Source organism: Callospermophilus lateralis, chromosome 14 (genome assembly GCF_048772815.1).
Source record: "Callospermophilus lateralis isolate mCalLat2 chromosome 14, mCalLat2.hap1, whole genome shotgun sequence".
Taxonomy (NCBI): domain Eukaryota; kingdom Metazoa; phylum Chordata; class Mammalia; order Rodentia; family Sciuridae; genus Callospermophilus; species Callospermophilus lateralis.
Genome location: NC_135318.1, coordinates 105,777,053 through 105,791,491, shown reverse-complemented (window position 1 = coordinate 105,791,491; position 14,439 = coordinate 105,777,053). Strand labels below are relative to the sequence as shown.

The 14,439-nt window shown below is 33.8% G+C and overlaps 1 protein-coding gene across 7 annotated transcripts in view; it reads left to right on the top strand.

The window, feature by feature from the left end:
* Positions 1-14,227, top strand: part of Lims1 (LIM zinc finger domain containing 1) — a 156,912-nt gene extending 142,685 nt beyond the window's left edge. For 3 of the 7 annotated variants that reach the window (XM_076832586.2, XM_076832584.1, XM_076832582.1), the window contains exons 3-11: positions 730-796; positions 1,494-1,614; positions 1,951-2,100; positions 4,307-4,457; positions 4,880-4,972; positions 6,309-6,357; positions 8,194-8,269; positions 8,466-8,658; positions 11,116-11,199. In XM_076832586.2, the coding sequence (XP_076688701.1) occupies positions 730-796; positions 1,494-1,614; positions 1,951-2,100; positions 4,307-4,457; positions 4,880-4,972; positions 6,309-6,357; positions 8,194-8,269; positions 8,466-8,613 (855 nt within the window). In that variant the 3' untranslated portion in view covers positions 8,614-8,658; positions 11,116-11,199. Of the gene's footprint in view, positions 1-729; positions 797-1,493; positions 1,615-1,950; positions 2,101-4,306; positions 4,458-4,879; positions 4,973-6,308; positions 6,358-8,193; positions 8,270-8,465; positions 8,659-11,115 lie in introns of those variants that run through there. The other 4 variants (XM_076832585.2, XM_076832583.2, XM_076832587.2 and 1 more) reach the window with 3 other exon arrangements.
* Positions 14,228-14,439: the final 212 nt, after the last annotated feature.

Here is a 14,439-nt window from a genome sequence, read left to right as displayed (position 1 = left end):
TCATTCTAATAACTACCTATTCAGTTTATCTTTCCTGCATCAATCTGTAGGAGAATGGAGGAGAATGTAGAATTTTAGTAAAGAATTAATGACCATTCAAAAGTAAAGCAAAAAGCATGACCTTGCCGACCCCAAAGAAATATCAAGTAGTGAAGTGGAAGACTAATCAAGGTTTGGACATTAGAATGTTTATTGTTATTCTTTTGAGAAACTAACAACTGCAAAATGAAAATGTCAGCATATTTTTCCAGCAAACGGTAATTCCAGGGATGCCTGCACAGAGTACAAGAGAACAGCCTCCCCAGTTTCAGCAATCACTAGGTTTACATTCTTTCCCTGGTTTTTACTGTTTGGATAATATGATTTGAAAGAAGAAATATTAATGGCACATAGGGATAACCCCAGACAAAGAAATCTGAAGTATATTGCAAATGCTTTTTGTTCCTTTTTTATTCATTTTAAATGCTGGTGCTAAATTTCAAGTGTCATGATTTATAAAGAAATGTTATATCCTATTTATTTGTTTCTAGAACGAGGGGAGGATAACATTTTTGCTTTCTTCTGTAACCCCCTTTGAAATGTGCAGTATGAATTTTCTAAAACATTTTTACCCTTCAAAGAAAAAAAATCCTGATAGAAACACTTTCCTATTTGTCTCCATGAAATAATTATATTTCTCCTCTGGTTGTGTCATATTTATAAGCGAATGGTACTTTCTTTCTTCCTCAGTTTGAAGGAAGGAAGTATTGTGAACATGACTTTCAGATGCTCTTTGCTCCTTGCTGCCATCAGTGTGGTAAGTTTTGCTGCTGAATGTGAAGTAAAAAGCAATTTCAAAAAGATTGAAGTCATTTATAAAACTGCTAAAATACCAACAGTAAAAATGGTTCTTGATGCTCCTTATAAATAATTATTATAAGATGTACTTTATCTGTTCCCTTCTTATTAACATATAACAAATAGAAAAGTATCAGATCCTGAGAGAATTGAATTTTATAGAGAAAAGAGTAGAGAATTTTAGGAACTTAAATGCTTGACTTGTATTTAAGACAATTCATGCTTATGGCTCTACTAGAACGTTTCCAGGGGTTAGAGAAACTGAACAGAATGTTGTAAAGGTTTAATGAAGGAAGAAATTAAATATGGATTATAAGAAAATGTACAATAGGAACTGGGGTGTTAGCTCAGAGGGTAGCATGTGCTAGGTACTAGGTTCAATCCCAGCACAAAAGAAAAGGAAAGGAAGAAGATGCTATGGATTTCTGTTGTCTGTGTCAAGAATGACCAGAAATAACCAAACAGTATCAAGAAAGCCCCGGATATTAAAAGGAAAGCCAGATTCAGATATATGATAAATCAGCCCCCAAATATGGCCACAAAATCCAAAACAAGGACCCAGATGAAATAAAGACCATTTTTTTCTAAATGGTGTTTACTCTGGTAGATAGTTTTTAACAAATAGTTTTGAACATCCTTTGTGTTACTTCCCACAGGTGAGTTCATCATTGGCCGAGTTATCAAAGCCATGAATAACAGCTGGCATCCTGAGTGCTTCCGCTGTGACCTCTGTCAGGAAGTTCTGGCAGACATTGGATTTGTCAAGAATGCTGGCAGGTAGGAGTTTCCCTTCCTTGTCGGATGTGGGTGGCTGAAGTGTCTATTGCAAGTCATGTGCATTTTGCCTGTGGGATGTGAGGTGCTGTTGAAGGGTGTGGGAACCCAAAACATTGCCATGCTGCTAGATATCTGGTGCCCTGGGAAACAACTTTCATATGACACATACAGCTGCTGTGTATGCCTATGTGCCAGTACAAACATGGTCACAGGTGGAGCTCTGATTATTGGGGTTGGAATAATTTTTTCCTGTAGCGTGATTCTGCTCCATTAAGCACAGAAGAGATTTTTTAAACAAATACTTTCTCTTTAAGTTTCCATTTTGTTTCTATTTAGACATTTATGTCGCCCCTGTCATAATCGTGAGAAAGCCAGAGGCCTTGGAAAATACATCTGCCAGAAATGCCATGCCATCATTGACGAACAGCCTTTGATCTTCAAGAATGACCCTTACCACCCAGACCACTTCAACTGTGCCAACTGCGGGTATTCTGGTTTTTTCCCTTTTATTGCATAAACAGTAAAACCAAAATAAAAGATCACATTTATTTACATTTTTTTTCATCCAGCAAACTGAATTATTTTTCTCCACATTTTAATTTTACTGTGGAAAATTTTAGACCTGTCAAAAGGTCATGAGTGTGATGTAACAAGCACCCATAAACTCTGCCTTTAGTTTCACCAGTTAGTGTTCTGCCACACTTGAGTGTGTGCAGTATATGCACTCTCCCCTCAGTTTGCATGTGTTTGTATGTGTGTGCGTATGCAATAGCCTTGACTTTTTTTTTTTAATGAACAGTTTGAAAGCCAGTTTTAGACCTGATGACTTTCAATATGCTTCTCTGAAGAATACTGACGTTTTCTTATAGAATCATAATATTTTTATTATATCTAAGGAAATCACCAACAATTTTACATCAGATATTCAGTCCACATTAAAACATCCACATTTAGCCGTAAAAGTGTTTTTATCATTATGTTTTTCCAATATAGTATCAAAAGATCTTTTTTCTATATACACATAATTTTTGCAGTTGTGATAATTAGGGTGCTGTCTTTGAATATACAAAATTAAATTTATATTTAATTTTTTGTCTTCAAAAAATCATGATAAGGGCTGGGGTTGTTTCTCAGTGGTAGAGCACTTGCCTAGCACTTGCAAGGCCCTGGATTCGATCCTCAGCACCACATAAAATAAATAAGTAAAATAAAGGTATTTTTAAAAATCATGATAAACTTTTAGGGTGTGAATTTTCTGATTTTTTTTTTTTTTCTCCCCAAGACGAGATGTTGTCCAGGCTGGGCTCAAGTGATCCTCCATCTTTAGCCTCCCAAGGAGCTGGGACTTTAGGTGTTATGTTACCATGCCCAGCTTTAGTACAAAAATTTAATATAAAAAGATTTGTTTTGGGGCTGGGGATGTGACTCAAGTGGTAGCGCGCTCGCCTGGCATGCGTGCGGCCCAGGTTCGATCCTGAGCATCACATACAGACAAAGATGTTGTGTCCGCCAAATACTAAAAAATAAAATATTAAAAAAAAAAAAAAAAAGATTTGTTACTGTAGTCGACATGAGCTTACATGCTAAATTATAATAGAAAGGAAAGACAGTAGATTAAGAGTTTATAAAACAATTTGTGGTATAAGTTCAGACAAGTTATTTTTTATAATTGAATTATTATTTTGTGCCTTATCTAGTTTTCTTGCATATCTTTTCTCTTGTGTGATTTTTATCTGCCCATTGTTCATTAGTTTTATTCCTAAAAAATTATTTAAAATAGATGAAGCTGAGCTGGATGGTGCAAGCCTGTATGTAATCTGAGCTACTCAGGAGACTGAGGCAAGAAGATCATAAGTTTGAGGCTGAGCTTGGCAACATAACAAAATCCTGTCTCAAAATAAAAAATTTTTTAAGAAATGGGAGTATAACTCAGTGGTGGAGTGCTTGCCTCGCATCCACAAGGCCCTGGGCTTAATACCCAGTACTGGATTGGGTGGGGGGGGTGGACAGATAAATTTCAAACAAGTCCATTTGGCTAATTGGGGCCATCTCTGGCTAAATGTTTATTGGCACAAAATAATAGCTAACTTAAGCATTTGGAGAGGAAAATTGGGGAAATTTTGTTGTTTATTTTCCATTGACCTAAGTTTACAATGAACTATGTTCTAAACACCTTGTTATAATTTCAATGATTGTTAGTAAATGGAACTGGTCTCTAAATTTCTCACTGTATGAAGAGGTAGTATTGAGTCTGCTCACTCTGGAAATCACTACTGTAATTTTTAAGGAATAAAAATGAACTGTAAGTGTGATACTATGACAAGGAAATAAAAAATATGCTGTGATAGTATGTAGATGTATAATATGATAAATTGGATGTATCTTAGTATTACTATAAAGATTTTGATTTTTTTCCAAATTTTTCATTGGTGCATTATAATTATATTTAATGGTGGGATTTGTTGCTACATGTTCATACACAATATAACAAGAGATGGTGATGTTTTGATAATAATATGAAACCTATTCAAGCTATTAATTCAGGTTACTCTGATCGCCTCTAAGAGGGAAAATGTTACTAGGAAGTATTATAGTAATATATTTTAAAACCTTCTAAAAAGTGTGTTAGTCATATTGATTGCCTGTTTTCTCTTAGTAGTAGTATTCACTTGGGTATCTTTCTCATGGACAGGAAAGAGCTGACTGCTGATGCCCGGGAGCTGAAAGGGGAACTATACTGCCTGCCATGCCATGATAAGATGGGAGTCCCCATCTGTGGTGCCTGCCGGCGACCCATTGAGGGACGAGTAGTAAATGCCATGGGTAAACAGTGGCATGTGGAGGTGAGTGCTAAATGGCAGGGGTAGTCAGTATTTTGAATTTCCATGGCTCAGGCATGCTAGCAAGATTAAGAGATTCTAAAGGTTTAATATGAGCATTTTAAAGATAGTTGAAGAACACAGAATACACACTGCTGTTGTGGTCTGTGAGTAATGATGTGGGATGTGCATCTTGCCTTCTTTTGAGGCAATCTGTGTCATGGTTCATATCCAGCAGCTGTTCTTCTATTATGGACACAAGATGTTCATTTTGTGTTGTTTGAGGCTGTGTCTTAAAGTAACTTATCAAAAACTCACAGACACCTGCATTAAGTCATTCTATTGTTGATCATATATCTTCTCTGAGAATAGATTAACTTTGAGGTTACACTGTTAGATCAATATAACATGGCAATTTATTGATTACTTGTATTAATTTTTTTCAGCATTTTGTTTGTGCCAAGTGTGAAAAACCATTTCTTGGACATCGCCATTATGAGAGGAAGGGCTTGGCATATTGTGAAACCCACTATAACCAGGTATTGATCACATTTGTTGGATACTAGATGTACTTTTATGAATTCAAGCTAATCAATATTTTAGCTAAAGAAAACCTCTTGGAAAATATACATTGGTCTGCAGAGATATGTTTTTTAACTTTTTGGGAAATAATTTCAGACTCAGAAAAGTTGTGAACTAAAAATACAAAGAATACCTGTATATCTTTTACTCATATTCACCATTTGCTTGATCATTACATAGGTTTGATCTTTTTATTTATTTATTTTTTGTTGTTGTAGTTGGACACAATACTTTTATCTTATTTATTTATTTTTATGTGGTGCTGAGGATCAAACCCAGCACCTTGCACGTGTTAGGCAAGTGCTCTACCGCCAAGCCACAACCCCAGCCCCCATATGTTTGATCTTGATATTTAACAACATATTCATATATATATATAAATACATATATGTGTGTGTATAAAAACACATTGGATGATAAATTCATCATGGTCCTTTACCCCTAAATACTTCATGTGTGTTGTCCAAGAATTCTAAACTCTCTTACATAACTATAATTATGAGTGTTGATACAATACTTTAACACATTTATTCCATTTTCTCACGTGGCCTGAAAATATACTTTTAGCATATATTTCCTATTAAGACTAGACACAGTCTAGGGTTTTTGTGTTTCTTTAGCTTCCTCAATGCTGGAACATTTCTAGAGCCTTTAATAGACTCATTTGCTGGTTCTTTTTGATTAGATTGAAGTGGTGTGCTGTTGGCGAGGACACTGCAATGACAGAGTGTCCTCCTCAGGACCCATTGCTACCTGATGGCGACCCCCTAGGCATGATGCTGGCTGTACTGTAAATTGCTGTTTCCCCTTTCCCTTGCATCTAATAAGCAGTCTGTGGACAACCACTTTAGGACCTGTTCTTCATCAAAACTCCCCCAAGATTTGGCACCCCTTTGTGATTCTTGCCTGCTCAGGTTAAAAATGATAGTTGTCCAGCCCCTATGTGCTCCTCCCTCAGTCAGCCCTCAGCATTCTGCTTGAGCAAGAACCCACCATTCTTTTCTATCTGTAGGTACACTGATTTATCCATTTCTCATCCACTTGGACTCAAAAATTCTAGTATTTTTCATTAATTGTTTTATCATCTAAAAAGATTTTTCTTAAGTGATGAAAAGTAAATCATTTACATTGTAAGAAGTAAAAACTAGTAAAGAAACTTCTGCTGATTTTCTGTAAAGTCTGAACTTAGGTAACCAGCTATTTAAGTTATAGAAAGAACTGAAATTATATTGAATGTTCATTGTTCGAAAACTTAATTCTAACCCATATCTTGAACTTTTTAAAAATTTTCAGCTATTTGGTGATGTTTGTTTCCACTGCAACCGTGTTATAGAAGGTGATGGTAAGCATCTGTAGGTTTTATATGCACCATTTGACACAAAAACACTTGGGTAATGTAAAATTTAAAGAGGTTGATGATTGTTACTGTTTGTGATGTTATCATCAGTTACTTTTTCTCTGTCTTTGGAATATTTCCGATTTAAACTGTAGCAGAGAGATGATGATATCTAAGAGTTGGATTTGTTACTCATTTATGTACTTTAGGCCACTGCCACAGTGTTGTTAAACGTGTAATTGTGAAAGCTGTTCCTGGCAGGCCCTCTGGAACAGCTATTCTCTGGATGCTCTGGCATATTTACTTGGAACAGTTTAATCTGCTGTAACAATTAGGAAGAGTCACTTTAACCCTGTACATGCTAAAACCTGGCAGTTGTCTGCAGATGTAACTAGAACTTATCACCCTTGTATGGTGGTAATTAGGCAGGGCTGATTGACTGAAACAAAGAGGAAGCAGCTGTGTTTGCTAATACTCACTTGCACCATTCTTCCACAGACTTCCTGACAGGGTTTTAAACAATCCTGTTTTCAGTATGCTTCATGGTTCTCGGCAGACATCACTTAACTCAGGAAATATTTTCTGAAACATTGTTCATATGTAGTTTGTGAAATGGGCAGTTTAGAAAAATCTTTAGTACCATTAAAAATAAGGTTTCTGGGCAGGGGTTGTGGCTCAGCAGTAGAGCACTTGCCTAGCACATGCAAGGCGCTGGGTTTGAACCTCAGCACCACATAAAAATACATAAAATAAAGATATTGTGTCCAACTACAACTAAAAATATATGTATATTTTTAAATTTTTTTTAAATAAATAAATAAAAGTTTCCATGGCTGTGGAGACTGAGACAGGAGGATCCTGAGTTCAAAGCCAGTCTCAGCAATGGCAAGGCGCCAAGCTACTCAGTTAGACTCTGTCTCTAAATAAAATAGAAAATAGGGTTGGGGATGTGGCTTAGTGGTCAAGTGCCCCTGAATTCAACCCCCCCATAAATTAATTCCTTCTACATGAGAAGTGAAGGAAGCTATCAAAGGAAGCTGTTTTTTTTTTTGTTGTTGTTGTTGTTTATTGTTAACTTAGAATGAAAGACTCCTACTGGCAAAAAAACTTAATGTCTGGATCTTTTAAAGTTAACTTATCTGGTTTGTATTTCTTGAACCAACAGTGGTAGGGACAAAAACATAGCAGACAGTGCACTAGCTTGCAAACACTGTGCCAAAAAAATTTGTCTGAGCAACATAAATGAGCATACAGGTTGCTGCACTGTCCACTGAACTGAAGGGACCCAATCTTTAATGTAAAGACATAGTTCAGACCATTTGAATACCTCACAGATTCTTAAGGAAAAGGAAAAATTAGGGCTGGGGTTGTGGCTCAGTGGACATGTGAGGCATTGGGTTTGATCCTCAGCACCACGTAAATAAATAAATAAACAAACAAAATAAAGATACTGTGTCCATGTATAACTCAAAAATATTTAAAGAAAAATTAACTATAAGGATTGGAAAAGGCAGCAGTAATCTTCCTGAGTTGAAGCCTAAATCATGGAAGACATAAATACATAGTCTGTATCTTTTTTTAATAATATGAAAAATAGACCTACTAAATTAACAAAATGGGTTGATTCAAAGCACTTTATTTAATGGCACTTAGCTTTTCAACTGTTTGATTCTTTTTTAAGAAGAAACTCTCAAGAAAAAGGTTGTTGAGGCCCTCATTCAAGTGCCTTAGGAATTGCCTTAGCTCTATTCCGGAGTTTATAGAAGCTCTTCTGCTTCCTGTAGCAATGTATTTCCAAATGATGAGATTTCTCTCTCTCTCTCTTTCTCTCTCTCTCTCTAGTGGTCTCTGCCCTTAACAAGGCCTGGTGTGTGAGCTGCTTTGCCTGTTCCACCTGCAACACCAAGTTAACACTCAAGTAAGGCTCTGAAGTGGTGTAGTGTGAATCTTAAGACTGAAACTTTTGGGGTGATGCTTAAGAGAATATTCCTAGAATTTAAAAAGAATTATTTGATTTCTTATTTCTTCTTTCTCTTGAGATCTTCTGAAAGTAAAGTTTCTTCCTTTAATTGTTCCGTATTCTTTCTTCTGTTCCTTCTTTGTTCTGTTCAAAGGGATAAGTTTGTTGAAATTGATCTAAAACCAGTCTGCAAACACTGTTATGAGAAAATGCCAGAAGAATTTAAGAGGCGACTTGCCAAACGGGAGAGAGAAGCAAAGGATAAGGACAAGCAGAAAAAGAAAAAGCCAGTCTGTTTGTAAACTTTTCTGTCCCTTCTATCATCATTTTCACTACTTTCTTCTTTGGTTAGTCCTTCAGAATGTTTTTGTTCTGTTATGTCTTTTGCTTTTGCTTTTTTTCCCCTCCTTTCCCTTTTTCTTTTTGGCATGTTTTTGTAGCCATCAGAGACTGAAATACAACTATTTGTCTTATATGGAGTTGATCCTTTGGCTTAATTATTAAAAAGCTTATTAATTATTATAAAATATTATAAAGCTTATTAAGATGCATATTTAAACCAGCTTGTGCACATATCTTTCCCTTAATCTGTAGATTCATCTCTTTTTTTAAAATCACAGTATAGCATAGATATCATTTCTTTCAAGGGAAAGAGTTCCAATCTTTCAATAATGGGAAAAATTTGAAAATATTTTTGTCTAATAACCACAGCTTTTAAAATCCTGATCTTTAGTTTCTTTGCCTTAAATAATTTAATTTGAGAAACTATAAGTATTGTTTGATAATTTTAAAACCACATGTGTTCTAAGTTCTGTATTCAGTTCTCTTCTGCATGTTTCACATTAAGCAAGTCTGTGTCACACAGTGAGGCATCTTCTCTCTGTGGTGGTTGAAAGTGTGCTTTCACATAGTGCCCGTGCACTCTATTCATGAATGCATATCCTCGAAGTTTCCAAACTTTTTGATCCCTGATTTTTATGGGTAGTATTTCAATCTTTGTCATTCTGTCTGTCGAATTACTAAGTACATTTGTTTCATTTTCCCCTCAAGGTTATCATCGTTTTGAGCTCTAAAAACTTTTCATTGTTTCAGTTTTCATGTTTCCTTATATAGAGGAATTAAAATGCAAGTGTAAACTTAAAATGATGGAATGCATACTAAATAGTTTCTCTGAAAGCAGGAAAAATTTAAACTTTTAAAAAAATGACAGTTTTAATAGTTTTTGTTACAAGATTTTAGAATAAGTTTTTAACTTAATCATACTATTTAAATCAAACTGTAACTTAATCATACTATTTAAATCAAACTGTAGCTCCTTGAAGCATTTGAGTTGCCAGTTGAAATGTAACATTTGAATTACCATCAACATAGTGTCTCTTTTGAAGCACAGCTGGAAAATAATTCCTACTTTAGTATTCTAAAAATAGAAACATTTTCATTTTAAGTGTGAGGATTGGAATTAGCTTTGTTATTAACATTGCTCTTTAAAATTACCCTTGGGGCTGGGGTTGTGGCTCAGTGGTTCAGTGCTTGCCTAGCACCTGTAAGGCACTGGGTTCTATTCTCAGCACCACATATGAATAAGTAAATAAAATAAAGGTCCATCAACAATTAATAAAAATATTTTAAATAAATAAATAAAATTACCCTGAACCAAGACTAGTGTACTTTAAAAGTACTGTAAAAAGAGGCTGGAGTTGTAGCTCAATGGTAGAGCACTTGCCTGGCACTGGGTTCAATCCTCAGCACCATATAAAAATAAACAAAGACATTATGTCCAGATACAACTAAAAAAAAAATGGTAAGAACTCTATCAGCAGATTTTATGTTTGTAATAGATGACAATGCACCATTAGGCTTGTTCTGCCGATGTTTTCTAAATATAATTTTACAGATTTATATACAGTTAAAAATACATAACCTTATAACTTAATTTTACGAATTAAAAATACATAATTACGAATTAAGTTATAAGGTTATGTATTTTTAACTCAAAATTAAACAGCCTATATTCCAATAGGAATAAGCTACTGTACTTCCTATTGGAAGTATATTACAGGTGGTCCAGAGGCCTTTTTACAAATAAATTGGTCATATGTATTTGTCTTAGCTTTTAAAAAAAGAATCGAGTTTTCCATACAACCACCAATTATGAAATATCTGAGGGAGACCTGATTACCTTTGTGTTCCTTAAGAGTGATTAAAAACTTTATCTCCCTCCCCAACATTTTGTCAGACAACTAAATTAATTAACCCATTATGATTTAAAATAATTAAAAAAAAGATTTAAGGTGAGATTTTTGTTATTGTTGGCGGGTAGGATGAAAAAAGCATTTTATACCAAGAAAGATGAAAACTTAGAGCTAATTTAAAGTACTAAGTAAGGTTATTTTGCCTCAAATAAAGAATTCATTCACATTATAAAAACCAATTTGCTTTAAATAAATTTATTCTTTAAGGTCTCGTGGTACTTTAAAATGCGATTGACTTTGCTTATCTAAATTATGTTTACCTTAATTTTCCTGTTTACTTAGTACTAAGTAAAATGTAATATATATTCTGTGTTATTCAGATAGATGTATAGGAACAAATTTAAGGACTGTTGTTTTAAACTGATAATGTGAATTTTTACATTTATCACAGTAAGAATTAAGATTGGAGTTATAGTTCCTTATTCATATGACTATAGATATTATCATATAGTGTCTTTATTTAGTCTAACTGAATTATTTCACATTATTTATGTCTGTGTTTATTATATTTCCACTAATATATTTTTCATATATATTAATCATTTTCTTTAGGAATAAATTTGTGGAGTTTGACATGAAGCCAGTCTGTAAGAAGTGCTATGAGAAATTTCCACTGGAGCTGAAGAAAAGACTTAAGAAACTAGCTGAGACCTTAGGAAGGAAATAACTTCATTATACTTTTTCTTTTCTATACAAAGATGAGATTACCAATGTTACTTGAGTTGATCCACCCTTATTTAAAACTGTGTATTGCAAAGCTGTTGAGAGAATAGTTTTCTTCGTCTCTTCTGTCTCATTCAAAAAGTAATATAATCATGTTTAAAACACGGATGAAATTAAGATTTGCCTATTCACCCATATTAGTTTATTGATATATTGACTATATAGCGAAAAAACCCACATGGTTAAATGTTAAATTTTAATTAAGGTTCCAAAGTGATGCATAACTGTTCAAAATGAAAGGAGTGGGCTTTTACCTGACTCAATTTTTTTTAAAACAAATATAAACATTGTTTTACTTTGTGGTCAAAATTGCCTCCCACTGCTGTTGGAGAGGATATTGGGAAGAAAAATAACCACCCAAGAAAAGCAAGTCTTAGTATGTTTATCAAGCTGGTAGCTATAAAATGAGTATACACATTACCAAGACAAGAAACAAGTGGGTTCAGAACTACTTGTTTTTTTTTTGTTTTGTTTTGTTTTTTTGGTAAATGCAATAATTATCATGCTTATTTTTCTATTTTGTTTGTGAGCTCTTCCTCTCTATAATTTACTTAATACATAGTTGTAGCTAGCTAGTAGTATACATTTAAATTTTTCTGGAAAAAAATGACACCAGGTATCTGAAAATACAACATACTTTATAATATTGGAAAAATAAAGTATTTTTAACACGTTACATCAATTATGCTTCTAAGCTTAATGTCAAAACACGTATTCTTCAAATAGGATATGAAATTAAATTTTATGTAGCTTGGAATGTATCACTTAAGAAAAGTGAATGTGGGATTGGGGATGCAGCTCAGTGGGAGAGCACTTGCCTAGCATGCATGAGGCCTTGGGTTAAGTCCCCACCACTGCAAAACAAGAAGGAAAAAAAAAAGGATGTGTATGTATTGGTCATATATTTCCTTTATAATCATGCTAATACATATGCTTCATACATAATCAAACTTGCTTTGCCTTAGAAAATACACTTTAATCAGGAATTATAGCTATTTCATATAATACCAACTAAAAGCTAAAAATAAGTGCATTGTCTGAGATTGGTAAACTCAAATTCACTTATCACAGTTAACTTAAAAAGTTTTTTCCCTCACTTTTGGAGAAAGCCTATAGATATCAATTCCTGTCATCTTATTAGACAAGAATGATGTTTATGTTCAGATTTTCCATCTCAAATCTCATGATCAATTGGATTTATCTACTGTAAGTAGGAGGTATAAATTATAAAATAGTACTCTTAAACTGCAAGAGGGATGTTTTAATATCACTTTTAGGTCAAAATTAGTGAATTATTCTATTTTATTTAAAAAAATTATCCTGAAATTTCTGGTCCTTTCTTTTTGGATAAACTTGTTATATAAAGCTTTATGAGCATTTTTAAAATGTTGTTGCTGCTGTATTATTTAAAAGGAAAGTTGCCAAGATAGACCTTTAGAAGGAAATTACTGGTTTTTCAAAAAATTGCTGACATATTGCTTTGCCATAAAGAATATCTCAGGATGCTGCCACTCTGCCATTAAAATGTTATTATGCATGAAGTAAATTTTGATCATGCATATTACAGAATAAATTCTATTTCTGTTTTTGATAACTTTTAACCAATTTATTTTTTAGTGTTCTTTTAGAGATAAAAGAATTATAAATGATCAAAAATAAGTAATCAATATATCATTGTAAGATTGTATGTGCTCAGTAGTTTAAAACAATCTTTGCATTTGACTAGAATCAAAATCCCATTGGTGTGCCTTTGTCAGCTAATAATGACCAGCAATGAAAACCTTGAAAGTATTTATTAAATATTATACTATGCATATAGGCAAAATAGGACAGTTTATACTATAGGGTCTTGTATATACCCCTACATTAGAAATATGAATCAGAAAAGCAAGCTTTTGTATGTGTGTGTATGGTACTAGGGATTGAATCCAGTACTTTCATATGCTAGTCAAGTGCTGTAACATTGAATTCCATTAATTCTCTTAGATTTATACCCAGAACTGAGATTGCTAGATTATATGGTAATCCTATTCTTTTCTTTTTGAGAATCGTGTTTTCGGTAATCCTCTCCTTTCACTCTATTAAACTTTTTGCTTACTACTCTGTTTCGTTTGAATTCTTTCTGGTGAAGTCACAAGGCCCAGCACAAGGACTACAGTGGCTGCTCTCCAGTGCTTTGCATATGCTAGTCAAGTGCTGTAACATTGAATTCCATTTCCAGCCCTCGTTTATGTGTATTCTTAATCACTTTGAAGATATGTGGACTGAACTCTATTGCCTTTGTTTACATGTCATACATAGCCAGGTACCTCCGATAGCCAGAGGTCCACTGCTATCTTCGCTTAGTCCTCCTTTAAAATATGAATTAACAATATTTCCCAAAGTTCAACTTATTAGACCTCTAGTACTTTATAGTATCTAGATACAGTGTTTTCTTCCTTGATAGGGGTATCATTGGAGCCCTTATGCATGGGAAGGAGGAAGAAATTGAAGTTTTAAGTGAAATAGAAGATAAACTTGATCCAGTTCATATTTTACATTGGACTTTCCTTGGCTGCTGAAAAACTCAGGCCAATAAGCAGCTCTTTGTTTAAAACAAAGTCCTACAAGGCAATCTGAAATAATTCATTGCTCTTGCCAAGTTTCAGTGTGCTCTTTTTTCTTAGCAAGCCTAATGTAATATGAGTAAAATATTCTATGGATAATGTTCAAAGCCTTATTAACATTGTACCTGAAATAATAGGTCATTTTGCCTCATCCATTTGCCAAAATAACCATTTCTCAGATAAGGAAAATTTGAGATAGGCTTATAAGCATTCTGTATTTCATTTTAGATTGTAAGCTCAATGGCAGGGAACTATATCAATAATTATGTTTTTATATAGCAACCATTGCAGTGTACTCTTGGTGCTTAATAAATGTTCATAGTTATTAACAATAATCTGTTGTATATCATTTAATTTGAATGACATAGTTGAAGAATATATATGAAGGTCAAAATATTTATGCAATATTATAAAAACATGCTCTGTTCATTATACATGCTATTTTTCAATTTTTAGCAAAGTACATACATGTCTTAATACAGAATTCACCAAGTCCTGAGTCACTATGTGTAGCATGTTGGGAAGATGCTGGTAGCCAGATCATTTC